This window comes from Hippopotamus amphibius, chromosome 8 (assembly GCF_030028045.1).
Source record: "Hippopotamus amphibius kiboko isolate mHipAmp2 chromosome 8, mHipAmp2.hap2, whole genome shotgun sequence".
NCBI lineage: Eukaryota > Metazoa > Chordata > Mammalia > Artiodactyla > Hippopotamidae > Hippopotamus > Hippopotamus amphibius.
This window is the reverse complement of record NC_080193.1, coordinates 134,922,927-134,940,223: the sequence shown is the minus strand read 5'-3', so window position 1 is coordinate 134,940,223 and position 17,297 is coordinate 134,922,927. Positions and strand designations below refer to the sequence as shown.

Genomic DNA, 17,297 nt, shown 5'->3' with positions numbered 1-17,297 from the left:
ATAGCTTGCATTTTTCTGATTATTCGTGGTGTTGAGATTTTACCCTATGTTTTCTTCTAGATGTTTTGTACTTGTAAATTTTATATTTAGGTCTGCGATTTATTTCAAGCTAATATTTATGTACTTTGCAAGATAAAGTGAACTTCTTTTCGTAAATGGGAATCCAGTTGTTCCCGGCAGCATTTATTGAGAAATCTTTTCCTATTGTTATTTTGGCAACTTTGTTGCAAATCACTTGTCTCCACCTCACTGGTCTATTTCTAGACTTTCTGTGATCTGTTGGTCTTTATCTTTACCCTTGTGCCAGTTACTACAGTGCCTTTATTACTGTAGCTTTATCTTGAGGTAAGTCTTGAAATCAGGTAGTATATATCATATTAGTTCTTTTTCAAAACTTTTTTAGCTATTCTTGATCCTTAGCATATTTCCATATAGATTTTAGAACCACTTTCTCAGTTTTTATGGAAAAGTGTGCCAGAGGTTTTTCTGTGCGTGTGTGTGTTAAAAAATAAATAACATAAAACTTACCTTCTTAACCATTTTTAAGTGTTCAGTAGTGTTAACAATATGCACATTGTTCTGCAACAGAGCTCTAGAACTTTTTTCGTCTTGCAAAACTGAAATTCTGTATCCATTGAACCACTCTTCACTTCCTCCTCTCCCCAACCCCTGGTAACCACAGTCTACTTTCTATTTCCGTGCGTTTGACTACTTTAGATACCTCATATAAGTGGAATCATGCAGTATTTACTTGTTTTGTTGTTTGTGTGTGTGTGTGTGTGTGTGGCTGGCTTATTTCACTCAGCATAATATCCTAAAGGTTCATCAAGGTTGCTGCAAATGGCAGGATCTCCTTTTTTAAAGGCTGGATAATATTCCATTGTATGCATATACCCAATCTTGTTTATCCATCCATCCATTGATGGACATTTGGGTTGTTTCTACCTCTTTGCTATTGTGAATAATGCTGCTGTGAATATGGGTGTGCAGGTATCTCTTTGAGATCCTGCTTTCAGTTCTTTTGGATACATACCCAGCAGTGGAATTGCTGGATCACATTGTAATTCTTGAAATTTTTAATTTCTTGAGGAGCCTGCATACTATCTTTTATAGTGGCTGCACCATTTACATTACTGCCAACAATGCATGATGGTTCTTATTTTTCTACATTCTTGCCAGCACTTGTTATTTTCTGGGTTTTGTTTTGGTTTTTGATAGTGACAATCCTGATGGGTGTGAGGTGATTTCTCATTGTAGTTCTCATTTGCATTTTCCTAATGATTTGTGATGTTGAGCACCTTTTCACATGCTTGTTGGCCATTTGTACATCTTCTTTGGAGAAATGTCTATTCAAGTCCTCTGCACATTTGAAAAATGAGGTTGTTTATATTGTGTTGTTAAGCCCTAGGAATTCTTTATATATTTTAGGTATTAACTTAGCAGATATATGGTTTGCAAATGTTTTCTCTGTAGGTTGCCTTTTCACTCTGTTGATTGTTTCCTTTGCTGCACAGTTTTTTTAAGTTTGATGTACAGTCAGGCTTCTGTATCCACAGCTTCCCCCTCAATTCCAGAAAGTTCCAAAAAGCAAAACTTGAATTTTCTACACACTGACAACTATTTACATAGCATTTACATTGTACGAGGTACTGTAAGTAATTTAGAGATGATTTAAAGTATATGGGAGTGTGTGCGTAGGTTATATGCAAATACTGTGCCCTTTTATATAAGGGACTTGAGCACCTGTGGATTTTGGTATCCACAGGGGGTCCTGGAACCAAACCCTTTTGGATTTTTAAGGACGGCTGTAGTCCCAGTTGTCTGTTTTTGCTTTTGTTGCCTGTGCTTTTGGTGTCATAGCCAAGAAATCATTGCCAAATTCAGTGAATATTCTCTTCAACAAATGTTGCTGGGAAAACTAGATATCCATATGCAGAAGAATGAAATTAGATCCTTACTTTAACCATATGCAAAAATCAACTCAAAATGGATTAAAGAACTAAGTATAAGACTTGAAACTATAAACCTCCAAGAAGAAAGCATAGGGGAAAGCTTCATGACATGGAAAAATGTGTAGTCTTTCCCCGTTGGGTATTGTTGGCACCCTTGTTGAAGATCATTTGACCATGTATGTGAGTTTTTGTTTCTGAGCTCTCTATTCTGTTCCATTGGTCTCGCTGTCTGTCTGTATGCCACTACCACATTATTTTAATTACTGTAGCTTTGTAATATGTTCTGAAATCAAGAAGCACGAAGCTTCTTTCTCAGGATTGTTTTGGCTCTTTAGGGTCCTTTGAGATTCCATATGAATTTTAGGATAGATTTTTCTATTTTTGCAAAAAATGCAGTTGGGATTTTGATAGAGATTGCATTGATTCTATAGATCACTTTGGGTAGTAAGGACAATTTCACATTATTAACTCTTCTAGTCCATGAATACAGGATGTCTTTCCATTTATTTGTGTCTTCTTTTATTTCTTTCAGTAATGTTTTGTAATTTGCAATGTAAAAGCTTGCAAGGATTGTGCTTGGGGTGGTGTTTAATCTACAGATCGATTTTGTATTGACAGCTCCAACTCAAAAATCATATAGCTCTCCATTTATTTAGGTCTTAATGTTTTCTAAGCAGTGTTTGTGTTTCAGTCTATAGGTTTTGCACATATTTTCCAACATTATCCTTAGGTATTTCATTTTTTATAACAAATTTGTAAATACTACTTTTTAAACTTTCAATTTCTAATTCTTCATTGCCGGATATTTCACACTGGATTTTCTAGATTGACTTCATTTTTAGACTTGCTTAATTAGTCTATAAGTAATAAGAGCTTTTAAAATAGAGCATTTGACTTTTTAAATTAAAAACATTTTTTATACTCATTCATTTTATTTTTTAGATTCCACATATAAGTGATAATATACAGAATTTATTTTTTTGACTTATTTCACTGAATAATACCCTCCAGATGTGTCCATATTGTTGCAAATGGCAAAGTTTCATTTTTTATGGCTGAGTAGTATTCCAGTGTGTGTGTGTGTGTGTGTGTGTGTGTGTGTGTGTGTGTACACCACACCTTCTTTATCCATTCATCCACTGATGGACACTTATATTGCTTCCATCTCTTGGCTGTTGTAAATAATGCTGCTATAAACATTGGGGTGCATGTATCTTTTTGAATTACTGTTTTCATTTTCTTCAGATATATACCCAACAGTAGAATCATTGGATCATATGGTAGTTCTATTTTTAGATTTTTGAGGACTCTCCATCCTGTTTTCCACAGTGGCTGTACCAGTTTACATTCCCACCAACAGTATAGTAGAGTTCCCTTTCCCCACATCCTCACCAGCGTTTGTTATTTGTTGTCTTTTTGATGATAGCCATTCTGACAGGTGTAAAGTGATATCTCATTTTGGTTTTAATTTGCATTTCTCTGGTGATTAGTAATGTTGGGAATTTTTTCATGTGCCTGTTGGCCATCTGTATGTATTCTTTGGAAAAATGTCTATTCAGGTCCTCTGCGCATTTTAAAATCTGGTTGTTTTGTTGATATTGAGATATATGAGCTATTTATATATTTTGGATATTAACCCCTCATCAGTTATATCATTTGCAAATATTTTCTCCCATTCAGTAGGTTGTCTTTTTGTTTTGTCAGTGGTTTCCTTTGCTGTACAAAAGCTTTTGAGTTTAATTAGGTCCCATTTGTTTAGTTTTGCTTTTTTTCCTTTGCATTAAGGGAAATATCCAAAAAACAAATTGCTACAATTTATTTCAAAGACTGTTCTGCCTGCATTTTCTTCTAGGAGTTTTATGGTGTCAGGTCTTACATTTAGGTCTTTAAACCATTTTGAGTTTTTGTATATGGTGTGAGAAAATGTTCTAATTTCATTCTTATATATGTATCCAGTTTTTCCAGCACTACTTATTGAAGAGACTGTCTTTTCTTTATTGTATAGTCTTGCCTCCTTTGTCATAGATTGACCATAAGTGTATGGGTTTATTTCAGGGCTCTCTATTCTGTTCCATTGATGTATGTGTCTGTTTTTCTGCCAGTACCATACTGTATTGATGCCTGTAGCTTTGTAGTACAGTCTGAAGTCAGGGAGCATGATACTACCAACTCTGTTCTTAAAATTGCTTTGGCAATTTGGGGTCTTTTTTGTGTAAATCTATAGATTGCTTTGGGTAGTATGGACATTTTAACAATATTAATTCTTGCAACCCAGGAGCACAGGATATCTTTTCATTTCTCTGTTTCATCTTCAGTTTCCTTCATCAGTGTTTTATAGTTTTCACAGTATAGGTCTTTCATCTCCTTGGTGAAGTTTACTCCTAGATATTTAATTAGTCTTGATGCAATTTTAAACAGGATTGTTTTCTTGCTTTCTCTGAGAGCTCATTATTAATGTATAGAAAAGCAACCGATTTATATTAACCATATATCCTGCAACTTTCCTGAATTCTAATTTTTTTGGTGGAAACTTTAAGGTTTTCTATATATAGTACCATGTCATCTGCAAATTTGACAGTTTTACTTCTTCCCTTCCAATTTGGACACCTCTTTTTCTTGTCAGATCACAGTGGCTAGGACTTTTAATACTATGTTAAATAAATATGACAAGAGTGGGTATCCTTATTTCTGATTTTAGGGGAAAGGCTTTCAGCTTTTCACCGTTTAGTATGATGTTAGCTGTGGGCTTTTCATAGATAGGCTTTATTATGATGAGGTATGTTCCCTTTATACATAACTGATTTTTATATGTTGATTTTGTATCCTACAACTTTGCTGAATTTATGTTTTGTGGAATCTGAATTACACTCTTTACACATTGCTGGATTTCATGTGCTCATACTTTCAGTATTTTTGTATTATGTGTTCATAGGAGATGTTGGCTGTAGTTTTCTTATAATGTCTGTCTGACATGGTATGAGGGTAATTCTGGCCACATAAATGATTGCTGTTTCCTCTCCTCTGTTTTCTGAGTTTGCATGGTATTGCTATTATTTTTTTCCTTGAATGTTTGTTAGAACTTATCAGTGAAGTCATCGAGGCCTGAAGTTTTTTATAGGAGAGTTTTTAACCACAAATTTAATTATGAATTCAAATTAGCTTTTAATAGGTTAGTTCACAAAATTAAATTTGTCTCTTCTCTCATGGAGGTTTGCATTTATCATCTTAAAATATTCTTGTTGGTATTATTTAATGTATTTGTCTTGAATTTTGTCTCATTCCAGTCTTGGCTCTCTTATTTTTTTAATAGCTGCATGGTATATTTCATTTTATGTATTTTTAAAATAAAGATAAGTATACCTCTTGAATTTTCACATAATAAAAAGTCAAGAAGGGTAGTTAATATTGTGACTTAACATTAGTCAGAAGCACATTTTATTTATTTTTATTTTTTGTGTATATTTTTTATTTTTATTGAAGTATAGTTGATTTATGATGTTAATTTCTACTGTACAGCAAAGTGATTCAGTTATACACATAAATACTTTTTCGTATCCTTTTCCATTATGGTTTATCACAGGATAGTGAATATAGTTGCCTGTGCTCTACAGTAGGACCTTGTTGTTTATCCATCCTGTGTATAATAGGATGGATCTATAAGTCTGTTTGTGTCGCAGATATGTTCGTGTCATATTTTAGATTCCACATATAAGTGATATCGTGTGATATTTGTCTTCCTCTCATTTACTTCCCTTAGTATATAAGTCCATCCATGTTGCTGCAAATGGCATTATTTCATTCTTTTTTTATGGCTGAGTAGTATTCCATTGAACCATATCTTCTTTATTCATTCATCTGTAAGTGGACATTCAGGTTGTTTCCATGTCATGACTGTTGTAGATGGTGCTGCTGTGAACATAGGGGTTCATGTATCTTTTTGAATTATGGCTTTGTCTGGCTATATGCCCTGGAGTGGGATTGTGAGATCATATGGTAGTTTTTTGAGGGACCTCCGTACTGTTTTCCATAGTGGCTGCACCAGTTTACATTCCCACAGCCAGTGTAAGAGGGTTCCCTTTTCTCCACACCCCCTGCAGCATGTGTTGTTTACAGACTTTTTAATGATGGCCAGTCTGGTGTGAAGTGGTACCTCATTGCATTTCTCTAACAATTATCAATGTTGAGCGTCTTTTCATGTGCCTGTTGGCCATCAGTGTGTCTTCTTGGAGAAATGTCTATTTAGGTCTTCTGCCCGTTTTTTGATTGGTTTTTTTGTTGTTGAGTTGTATGAGCTGTTTGTATATTTTAGAAATTAAGCCCTTGTTGGTCTCATCATTTGCAAATATTTTTCCCCAGTCCATAGGTTGTCTTTTTGTTTATGATTTCCTTTGCTGAGGAGCACATTTTAATCTAAATTGAATCAGAAAGTATGTCTCTTTTGGGTCTAGCTTCTTTTAAGTATCATGTTTGTGTGATTTGTTCATGTTGTTGCACAAAGCAATAATCTGTTCATTCTCATTTGTCAATGTACAGTTTATCCATTCTGTTGATAGTCATTGTTGTCTATTATAAACAGTGCTGCCATGAACCTTTAATCATTCTGTGTGTAAACATACATATGCATTTCTACTGGGTATATTCCTAGGAATGGATAGATGTAGTTATCTAGAGTGGTTGAATCAGTTTATACTTCTACCAGCAGTGGATGAGAATTCTGGTTGCTCCACAGCCTTCCGTACATTTTGTGTTGCCTTTGTTTTTCATTTTAACCTTTGTGGTGCCACCTATTCATTTTTAAATTTTATTTTATTGAAGCAATTGTAGATTCACATTCTGTTCTATAAGAAATGAGATCTTGCAGTTTTCCCAGTTCCCTCACTGGTAGTGTTTTGCAGATGACACTATAATATTACAACCAGCATATTAACATTGATGCAATCCACAAATCTTATTTATATTTCCCCAAATGTGTATTAAGTTGTATACAGTTTTGACCCTTTTGGAAGTTTGAGTATCAACCACCAGTCAAGACAAAACAGTTCCAAACCCACAAGGACCCCTCCTGTTGCCTTTTTATAACTATATCTGTCACCTGCCTGCTCTCTTCCTACCTCCACCCCACTCTGTCCTCTGTTTCTAAAATTTTGTCACTTCAAAATTGTTATAGGGATGGACTCTTACAGTAAATAACCTTTGGGGATTAGCTTTTTTCACTCAGCACAATCCCCAGCAACCCATCCATTTATTTTTAGCCTTCCTATGCTACTTTTAGAAGTGTTCCCTGTGAAAAACATACAGTTGAATTAATTAAAAAAAAATTCAATCCTGTCTTTAATAGAACGGAACCAATTCCTTTTCCTTTCTTCTACTTCCCTTTTCCCCCTTCTTTCCTGAATTGATCATATGTCCTCTTTGGCTTTTTTTCCTCCATGGTGTTTTGGAGGGACTATACCTTACATCTATTGAATTAACTGTCTCAGAAAAAAATTTCCAAGACTTGTTTCTGCCTGTATTTCAGCATTCTGACACAGTATTTTTTTCATCTGTCCTTTTAAATTATGAATGCAGCATGTGCTTGATGAAAAACACTTAAGCAACACAGAAATAAATATTTTGAAAACATGGAGACTCTTCCGTACTCTGGTATATCCTTCCAGATATTTTTCTATCCATTTATAATTTTGTTCTATAACAAATGGGATGATACATTGAAAAAGTTTTATTAATATATATCAGATAGTATTCCCTTGTTAATATATTCAGAACTACTTCATTGTCAACTGCAGGACAGTACTTCATGGTATGAATGTGCCATAAATTAGCTCTTATTACTCTCTTCAGACATTTCTGCAGGTAATGCTATAGGAAGAAAATCCAGTCATACAGTATATAAGGGTACACTTGTTTAAATATTTGTTGGATGAATTCTTAACACTGATAGGCACTGCCATGTTTGAATTTTTTGGTTTTAATTATGCACATCTTTCATTATTTTTAAATATTGGCTTGTCCAAATTTTGTAGCTAACAAAATGATTCTAAAATTTATCTGGAAGTTAACATGGATGAAAGAAAATCTCATGGGCATTTTGATTAGAATTACAGAAAATCTAAAAAATAAATGTTAATTTGGGTGTGGAGTAAGAATGACAACTTTACACTATTCAGGCTTTCTGTCTATTCTGAACACTTAAATGTGTTAATTTTTAGAAAAATAAATCAACATTTATAACTCCTCATTCTGAATTGTAAAAACTTAATAAACCTTATCTGATCATGTTGATTTTTCTCTAAAGCTTTCACAGTGTTTTATCTCAATTATGTATAAAGAATACATTCTTTGCCATCTGTTTCATTGCAAATATCATGTCAGTTTCTGATTTTTTGTTTCAGACAGTGATATGTATTTTTATTTCTCTTGTTCAGGGTGCATTGCTTCTTGAATGAATTCTGTGCCTTTTATCAATTCTGGAAAACTGCTATTCTCATTCTATACACCTTCTCTGCCCTGCCTACCAGTCATCTATTCTGCATTGTCTTAATGCTATATCGAGTTTTTTTTCAAAATTTTGATGACTGTATTTGTCATTTCTGGAAATCTGATTCAGCATCTAGATTAAGGGGCATAGATTCTAGAGCCAGCCTGCTTGGGTTTAAATCCCAGCTCTGTCTTTCCATACTTGTGTGACCCTGTAAAGTTATTCAGGCTATGCGTGAATTTCTTCATAAAGTTGTGCAGATTAATATAACTAACAGTGCTCTGGAACAGTTCAGTGATAACACGATTAGCTGTATGAGTATTAAATATCTCATTTTCATAGTACGTTGTTTTAGATTCATTCCTGTTTTAGGAATACTCACCGGTTGTATCTGTTTTGTTTCTGAGGTTTGTGTGATTCTAATCCTTCCCTTTGTTTTTGTGTGCTAATCAGTCAAGTGTTAACCTGTGGAAGTTGAGTATAGGAAGAGGGCATATAGCTCCAACGAAGTGTTGGCTTGCTTTGTCCATTTCTCAGGTGGGCAGTGGTGGGTTAAAACTTGGACAACGGATATATTAAAAATTCAGAGCCCAGGCCTGTGAGCTAATATTTTTCAGTTGAACTTTTCACTAGAGCAAAGCCGTTTGAACCTGTAAGTCAGCTATCCACGTTAGAAATGGTGACCAAAAGATGCTTTCTAAGTATAATGTAGTAAGAAATCTTGGGGTTTACTTAATCTTTATTACTAGAAATAGAAGTGTGTGGGATGAATAAAATTATTGTTACTTTGCTGTCTTACCAGAACTTAATTATCTGAGTATATTAAATAATTATGAAGTAAAATTTTGTTAATAGAACTTATTAAACATTGTTACTTCCTAGAACTATCTGGTACAGCTCTTGATTTGTGAATTCCATAAGTGAGAGTCAGATGGTACTGTCTGGGGAAAAATAATTTTAAAAATTACTCAAAGCTTTAAAATCCTTAGGTCAGTTAAAAAAATAATTAAAACAAGCAAACAGTTAATACAGAATTTTATGTATGCTATATATTTTCTTCCAAAAATTGTCAGTTTTTTCCCCTAGTGATACATGTTTGATTTCAAAAAAGCTAACTCTAGTTATAGTAAACTAAAGGCATGAATTTTTAAAAGAAACCCAAATTGTCAGATGCAGTTGTTTTTAGTTACAGTGTTTCATTGCTTTTTAAATTATACATGACACGTTGTGTGGCGGGGGGAGGGGGATGCCTTGTATTGTAGCTCTGGTAATCACTTTTACTGCTTTGGGATGAACTTTGGTAGAATAGTTTGAAAGCTGACATATAAATAGCAATGCTGTAGATCCACTCACAGTTTCTGCTTTCTCTGTTAAACAATGTTTCAGGGAATATATTTGTCACCAGTAGAAAACTGTTGATTATTCCAAGGAATCACTATTTTATAATATCACAGAAAGCTTATATTAAACTTCAGGGTAAAATGTGACCAGCGTAACTGACTTTCTTATAGCAGGAAGAAACTGACAACCCACAGGCAGACAAGGAAAAATTATTCATTTAAGGGAGTTCCATTAAAGGTGATAAGATACTATATGATGATAATATGTTCCAACAATGTAGCTATCATACAGCTATTAAACATGAAAAGTAGAGACTATGAAAAGTTGAATAAGGTCACTGATTACTGAGTAAAAGCCTACTGTAATTTAGACACTGAGGAACAGAAAAAGACTACTAGCTAATTTGAATATTACTGGTGTAAAAGGTAAACCAGTATATCAAAAATATAAACTTCCCTAAGCATCACAATGGAAGAAACAAACTCCTATAGTGAAAGAATTTAAGTGATCTATAAGAATATAAAAAAGAATGATAGAACTATTACCAAACAGACTGGTAATAATAATAAACAATTTGGCTTAACTCATCCCTAAAGAGAGAAAAGATTTGAGGTTAGTTAATAAAGCAAAATCTAACCTGAAACAAAGATTCAGAAAGGTTAGAAAGAAAAGGATCAACAAAAAGGAGACAGTTGCAACTAAAAATAAAGGACTTATATACTTGCCTGCAAAAGACTTCAGACCAAAAAAAGGTAAAATGACGGAGACTACTATATAACACTGAAGAGTCTCAGTGAGGACAGCCATTACTAGCTGTGCAGTCCCAAACACAGCAACTTTCACAAAGCAGAAACTACACACAATGTAATAGACTTGATCATACCTCTCAGTCCAAAATAGGAAGTGTACTTTCTTTTTGATTATATCACCAGAAATAACAAAAGCAGCATCGTGTCACCACAATGGAATGTAACTAAGAAATAACAAAAGTGGGCCCCTTTCACCTGAAAGGTTAAAAACATGCTGTTATCATACATGTATCTAGCCTGGTGGCAGATGAATTAGTTGACACAGAGCTCACAATATTTCCCATAGTAATATTAACACACGCATCATTTATTCAGTGATAGGCCAGTGTGATATGTAGGATTGTGGTTCATTATATATCAGCTTTTTATAAATAAAAATTCAGTATATTTTCCTACTCACACTATTTTTACAACTCAATAGTAAGACAAGTAACCCAACTGAAAAAACAGGCAAAGGATTTGAAGAGACCTTTCTCCACAGATGATATACAAATGGCCAATAAGTACCAGAGAAGGTGTGCAATAGAATTAGGGAAGTGAAAATCAAAACCACAATGAGGTACCACCTTCACATCCACTAGAATGACTAGAATCAAAAAGATGGCAAGGGTGTGCAGAAATATTGCCAGTGGGAATGGGAAATGGTGCAGCTGCTGTTGAAAACAGTTTGGCAGTTCCTCAAAAAGTTAAACATAGTTACCATGTAACTGCAGTACTGTATTTCTAGATATTTATCCCAGGGAATTGAAAGTATGTTCTTACAAAAAGTTGTACTTGAATGTTCATAGCAGCCTTATTGATAATAGCCAAAAAGTGGTAATAACTCAAATGTCCCATCACTGGATGGACAAAAAATGTGCTATATCTACACAATGGAATATTAATCAGCTATAAAAGGGAACAGATACTTACACGTGCTCCATAGATGAACTTTGGAAACATTATGGTAAGTGAAAAAAGCCAGGCAGCAAAGGCCACATGTTGTATGGTTCTGTTTATAGGAAATGTCCAGAATAGGCAAATCCATAGAGACAGAAAGTAGATTAGTGGTCGCTGGGGGAGAGGAGTGACTGCTGATAGGTTCAGAGTTTCTTTATGGAGTGATGAAGATGTTCTGAAATTAGATAGTGGTGATGGTTGCACAACTCTGTGAATTATACTAAGAACCACTGAATTGTATATTTAAAAGGGTGGATTTGAGGGTATGTGACATATCTCAAAAACAAAAGGTGGTAACAGTATCTGCAGAAAGCATCTACGTTCTCTAGGACTCAGGGAACAAAGGGAATGAGCTGAGGTTATCAGAACCTGACGTGGGTCTCTCAGAACCAGAACCCGGGCTTCTAAGAAGAGGGAGCTACCCAGCTGGTGCTCCTTTCTCTAAAGCGGGAAGGGTAAGACAAGTTTGGGCAGTACCTACAATGAAGCAAATAAAAAATTTAGGGATTATAACCAGTTACCCCTGCCAGATAAAGGGCCGTGACCAGGCACAACACTGATAGGAGCCTTCACCCTGTTTCTGTCTCCTCTAGAGGAGTCTTATTTCAGGATGTAACAAGGAGCCAGCTAGCAAAGCAGAACCGTGGTTCACAGTATCCCGGCTCCCAGCATGCAGAGTCTGCAGCAGCGCGTACGGATTTGCAGTGGAGGCACAATAGGTTAACAGGGCTAATCAGCACTGAGCAAGTTATATCAAGGAGAATCAACAGCCTTCGTGCACGTGTGTATGTGTGTGTGTGTGTGTGTAAACAAAAAGCAGTTAAAAGGTATGATGAAAGACAATTTACAAGAAAAAAACAAAACACTAGGCATAAAAAAGATGGACAATTTACCAAACCAACATCAAGAAAACCTAAAACATCCCTGTAAAGTTTACTTGGAAAAAATGGAAAGCATAGCACACAGAGACTCATCGTGAGCAAGATGTCACTATTAGGCTTTTTCCTAGAAATAGAGAAGGGGATTATATGGTTCCATTGGAAAGAACACACAACAAATAACCTAGAAAATAAAAAACAAAGAGCCCTACCAGATACGAGAACATTTTATGGAGTCTCTATAAAGTATACATTGTGGGATTGGCACATGAATAGACAGATTAATGGAAAATAATTTTTAAAAATCCAGAAACTGATCCAAGTACATTCGGAAATATAGTGAATGATAAAAATGAAATTTTAGATCAGTGGGAAAAATAAGGAATTTCAACTAGTGGTATTCTGACAACTAAGTAGTCACATGGAAAAGGATAAAACTGGTTTCATCTGTCATACTACACATCTAAATTAATTCCAAATGAATCAGATTTATAAAAAATGAAACCTTTACAAGTCCCAGAAGAAAATGTAGGTAAACTCCTTGATAACTTGGAAGTAAGGGTACTTCCTAACCTGGACTCAAAATTCAAAAGAAGTATGAAAATTGAAAAGTGTTCATATTCCATGGATGAAATAAACATTTAAAGAAAAATTAGTATCAGTCCTTCTCAGACTCTTCCAAACAACAGAAGAGGAGGGAACACTTCCAAACTCATTTTACAAGCCAGCATTACCCTGATGACAAAAACCAGACAAGGACACCACAAGAAAAGGAAATTACAGATCAATATCGTTGCTAGCCATAGATGCAAAAATCCTCAAGAAACTATCAGCCAGTTGAATTCAACAGTACATTAAAAGAATCATACGCCATGGTAAAGCGGGATTTATTCCAGGGATGCAAGAATTATTCAACATCTAAATCAATCAATGTGATATATATCACATTAACAAAATGAAGGATAAAAGAATATGACCATTTTCCAAAATTTAATATCCATTTATGATAAAAACTTGCAATAAAGCAGCATAGAGAACATTACCTTAACATCATAAAGGTCATATGTGACACACCCATGGCTCACATACTCGATGGTGAAAAGCTGAAATCTCTTCCTCTAAAGATCTGGAACAAGATAAGGATGCAGACTCTCACCACTTTTATTTAACATAGTATTGAAGTCCTAGCATTTAGGCAAAAAAAAGGCATCCAAATTGGAAAAGTAAAACTGTCTCTATTGCAGGTGACCTGATATATAGAGAAAACTCTAGACAGTCCACCAAAAAACTATTATAACTAATCAACCAAGTCAGTAAAGTTGCAGGTTACAAAAATCGATATATAAAAATCAGTCATGTTTCTGTACACTAGTAACAAGCTAGCAGAAAGAAAAATTAAGAAAACAATCCTATTTGCAGTTGCATCAAAAAGAATAAAATACCTAGGCATTTAACTCAGGAAGTAAGAGATCAGTACACTGAAAACTACAAGACATTAAGGTAATTGAAGAAGACACAAATAGATGGAAAGATATTCTGTGCTCATGGATAAGAATACTGTTAAAATGTCCATACTACCCAAGCAATCTACAGATTCAATGCAGTCTCTACCAAAATTGCAATGGCATTTTTCACAGGAAAAGAGCAATCCTAAAATTTGTATGAAACCACAAAAGACTCCAAATAACCAAAGCAATGTTGAGAAAGAAGAGCAAAAATAATTATGTTGCACACCTGAAACATGTCAATTATATCTCTAACATAAATCTTCTGAAATTAAGAGCAACCTAATAGAAAAACGAGCCAAAAATATGGTCAGTTCACCGGAAAAAGGAAAGCAAATGGCTCTTAAACATATGAAAAAGTGTTCTGGCTCCCTCATAATAAAATAAAACTACTTGATACACTATGCCATCACTCATGAGAGACTGGTAAACACTCAGTTTGACAGCATATTCTCTTGGTTGGGCTCTGGGGAAAATTCAGGCACTCTGATCAACATTGCTAGTGGGGGGAAAATGGTAGAATTCCAATGGCAGTACTAGCATTTCTAGCAAAACTACATACATTTACTCTTTGATGCAGCAATCCTACTGCTACAATCTCCCCCCAAATGATAACACTGTTCACTGCAGCACTGTTTGTAAAAAGGTATTGGAAATAACCCAGATGTCCATCAATACATCCATATAGTGGAATACTGTGGGGGAATAAAAAAGCACGACATAGTTAAGTAAAAAACCAACCAGGTACAGAATAGTGTGGAGCATGCTAACTTTTATGTAAGAATGTATATGCACTGCTTGTGTACACATATATTTGCTTATACTTTCAAAAGGAAAGAGTAAACAAAAACTAACATACATGGTTACCTATATGGGAAGGGAGAGAACATGGGTTGGACAGAGACTCTTGTTAATGTGACTTTTTCTACTTTTTACTTTGAAACCACTTAAATGTTAAAATACATCATGAAAAACAAACCAGTCTCTAAGAATTGGGAGGATAAGAAGGGAAGCAAATGGACCACATTCTATGTCCAATAACATAATCAGACTTTTTTTTTTTTCAAGTGATTGTCAAACACAGGATTTCAGTTAGACAACCTTTGTGGATCTATCTTGGTGACAGAAAGAGCCAGAAAGAAATCTTAATATCTTTCACAGTCTGGGACTTCCCTGGTGACCCAGTGGTTAAGACTTCGCCTTCCAATGCAGGGAGTGTGGGTTCCGTCCCTGGTTGGGGAGCTAAGATCCCACATGCCTCCCAGCCAAAAAACTAAAACAAGCAATATTGTAACAAATTCAGTAAAGACTTAAAAAAAAAAATGGCCCACATCAAAAAAAAAAAAAAAAAAAAACCTTCAAAAAAAAATCACAGTCATATGTTGGTAATATATTAGCACTGTTAGTTTGAAACAGTTGTATGCACTGCAGATTAGAATAGGCTAGTGTATAAATGTAATTAGGAACTAAGACTTTCAGTTTAAGAGCTACAAGTATAAAAAAGTAATGAAGCAAAACCTTCAACCTTTACATATGCAAAGAAATTTTTAAGAACATGGTAGTAAAAATTGTAGCCAATGAATCTTCTTACTTTTTTTGGGGGGGGGGGGGGCACTGTAAATCCCTTTACTGTCAAATCTGTAAGGGGATGAGCTCTATAATCTCTTGGTATCTGCTTCCCTAACTCTTCAATGTGTTGGCAAGTTTTGCTGACTCATCCCCGGAGCTTTTTGCCCATCTTTAGCCATGTTAACTGGCACACACAGCAGACAGCATTAGCATTGTAGCTCCACTACCACTCTCCTCTACCTGGCTTCCTTTCCTCCTTTGTGCTACATCTGAATTTTTGGTAGAGTCCTTTTTTCAGTTTTTTGACACTGTTCAAGGTAATCTGTGCAATCTTAATGCATCTTAAATGCTAGAATTTAGGATGTTGCTGCAGAAATATTTTGGGAGCAGTGGTGCAAGACAAGAACACCGCAAATCACAGTAAAGGCCTTGGCAATGGAGTTTTTATACCCATTTTAGTAATCCTAACTTCCCTTTCCTACACTGCAAATAATTTGTGTATGTGGTTTTGTTTTTTTGTTTTTTTTTAGATGGCTATTCGTATGAAAAGGAAGCAATGGAAAATTGGATCAGCAAAAAGAAACGTACAAGTCCCATGACAAATCTTGTTCTTTCTTCAGTGGTACTTACACCAAATAGGACTCTGAAAATGGCCATCGATCGATGGCTAGAGACACATCAAAAATAAAACTTTATTTTATATTGCATTATTTATATTCTCTGTGATCTCATTTGAATGATTTAAAGGTAGATACTAATCAGACATTATTAAAAGCAAAACAGGAGGAGAAAGGTAAACTTCTTAAATTTAGTTACCTATAAAAAACTACTGTCTATTTTCATTCTTTAAAACATGGACTAAGTAACACATATAACCTCTTTTCTATTTTAATATGTCTTTTTATACTAGTGGAAAAAAAGCTTAACCTGTAGAGAAATAATATACTTTGATTTTAAATTGCAATGCTCAAATTTATTGTTATAGATCATATTCCGTTATAACCAAAGATTAGAATAATCTCAGATATAACAGATAATTAAATCCTAGTTAATAACCATTCATTTGATAACTCTTTGGAATACTCCTAAAGAGAATTCTTAGCAAAATAATTGTAGATGTGTTTATGACTAAATTGAGAAAATCACCTTGACATGTTTAATGAGCACTTTTGTCAGATTTTAAGTTTGCAAGGTAGGAATGATTTTTTTCCCCATCGTCCAAACCTAGGTACACGTTAGATGGAATAAATTATCACAGGTACGTCACTTGACTTTGCTGAAACATATAAACTGGCAAACTAGCCTCCTTTTAGAATTTAGAATTCTTAAAAGTTCTCACATAATAGTTTAAGCTAAGATGACTATACATTTTTTACACAGTAGACTGACAGCTGATACAACAGCCTGATAAACATTCACTCAGAGGAAAACTTCAAGTTCAGGAAGATGAAGCTGTATTGACTCTCCATTCCTCTCACAAGTTGTTTATCAGAATGGAAGCCACTGGTGGGAAAGCTTGTTGGAACTAAACTCTAAGGGCGGGCAGGGACCAAGACTCTGTGCTTACCCCAAAAACGCTCAGTGTAGTTCTGAAATTTGAAAACAGAAATAAAAGGGAAAAAAATAAATGTTAACTATGTATTCCATCAGTCTTTCCACTGTTTTATAAACTTATAGCGAATATGCTGTATGTTCACAGAAAAGTGGAAAGTCTGGCTACCAAAGAAAGCTCCAAAAACCTGTTCTTTGTAATTGCTGCTTTGTAAAATTTCTGTCATCCTAACGTATTCCTGACTTTTATTTCCTTTGTGTCATACTTAGGATTC

The 17,297-nt window shown here is 34.7% G+C and overlaps 1 protein-coding gene across 6 annotated transcripts in view; it reads left to right on the top strand.

The window, feature by feature from the left end:
• Positions 1-16,268, top strand: part of WDSUB1 (WD repeat, sterile alpha motif and U-box domain containing 1) — a 62,628-nt gene extending 46,360 nt beyond the window's left edge. For 3 of the 6 annotated variants that reach the window (XM_057745099.1, XM_057745097.1, XM_057745098.1), the window contains one exon: positions 16,002-16,268. In XM_057745099.1, the coding sequence (XP_057601082.1) occupies positions 16,002-16,159 (158 nt within the window). In that variant the 3' untranslated portion in view covers positions 16,160-16,268. The remainder of the gene's footprint in view (positions 1-16,001) is intronic. The other 3 variants (XM_057745095.1, XM_057745096.1, XM_057745100.1) reach the window with 2 other exon arrangements.
• Positions 16,269-17,297: the final 1,029 nt, after the last annotated feature.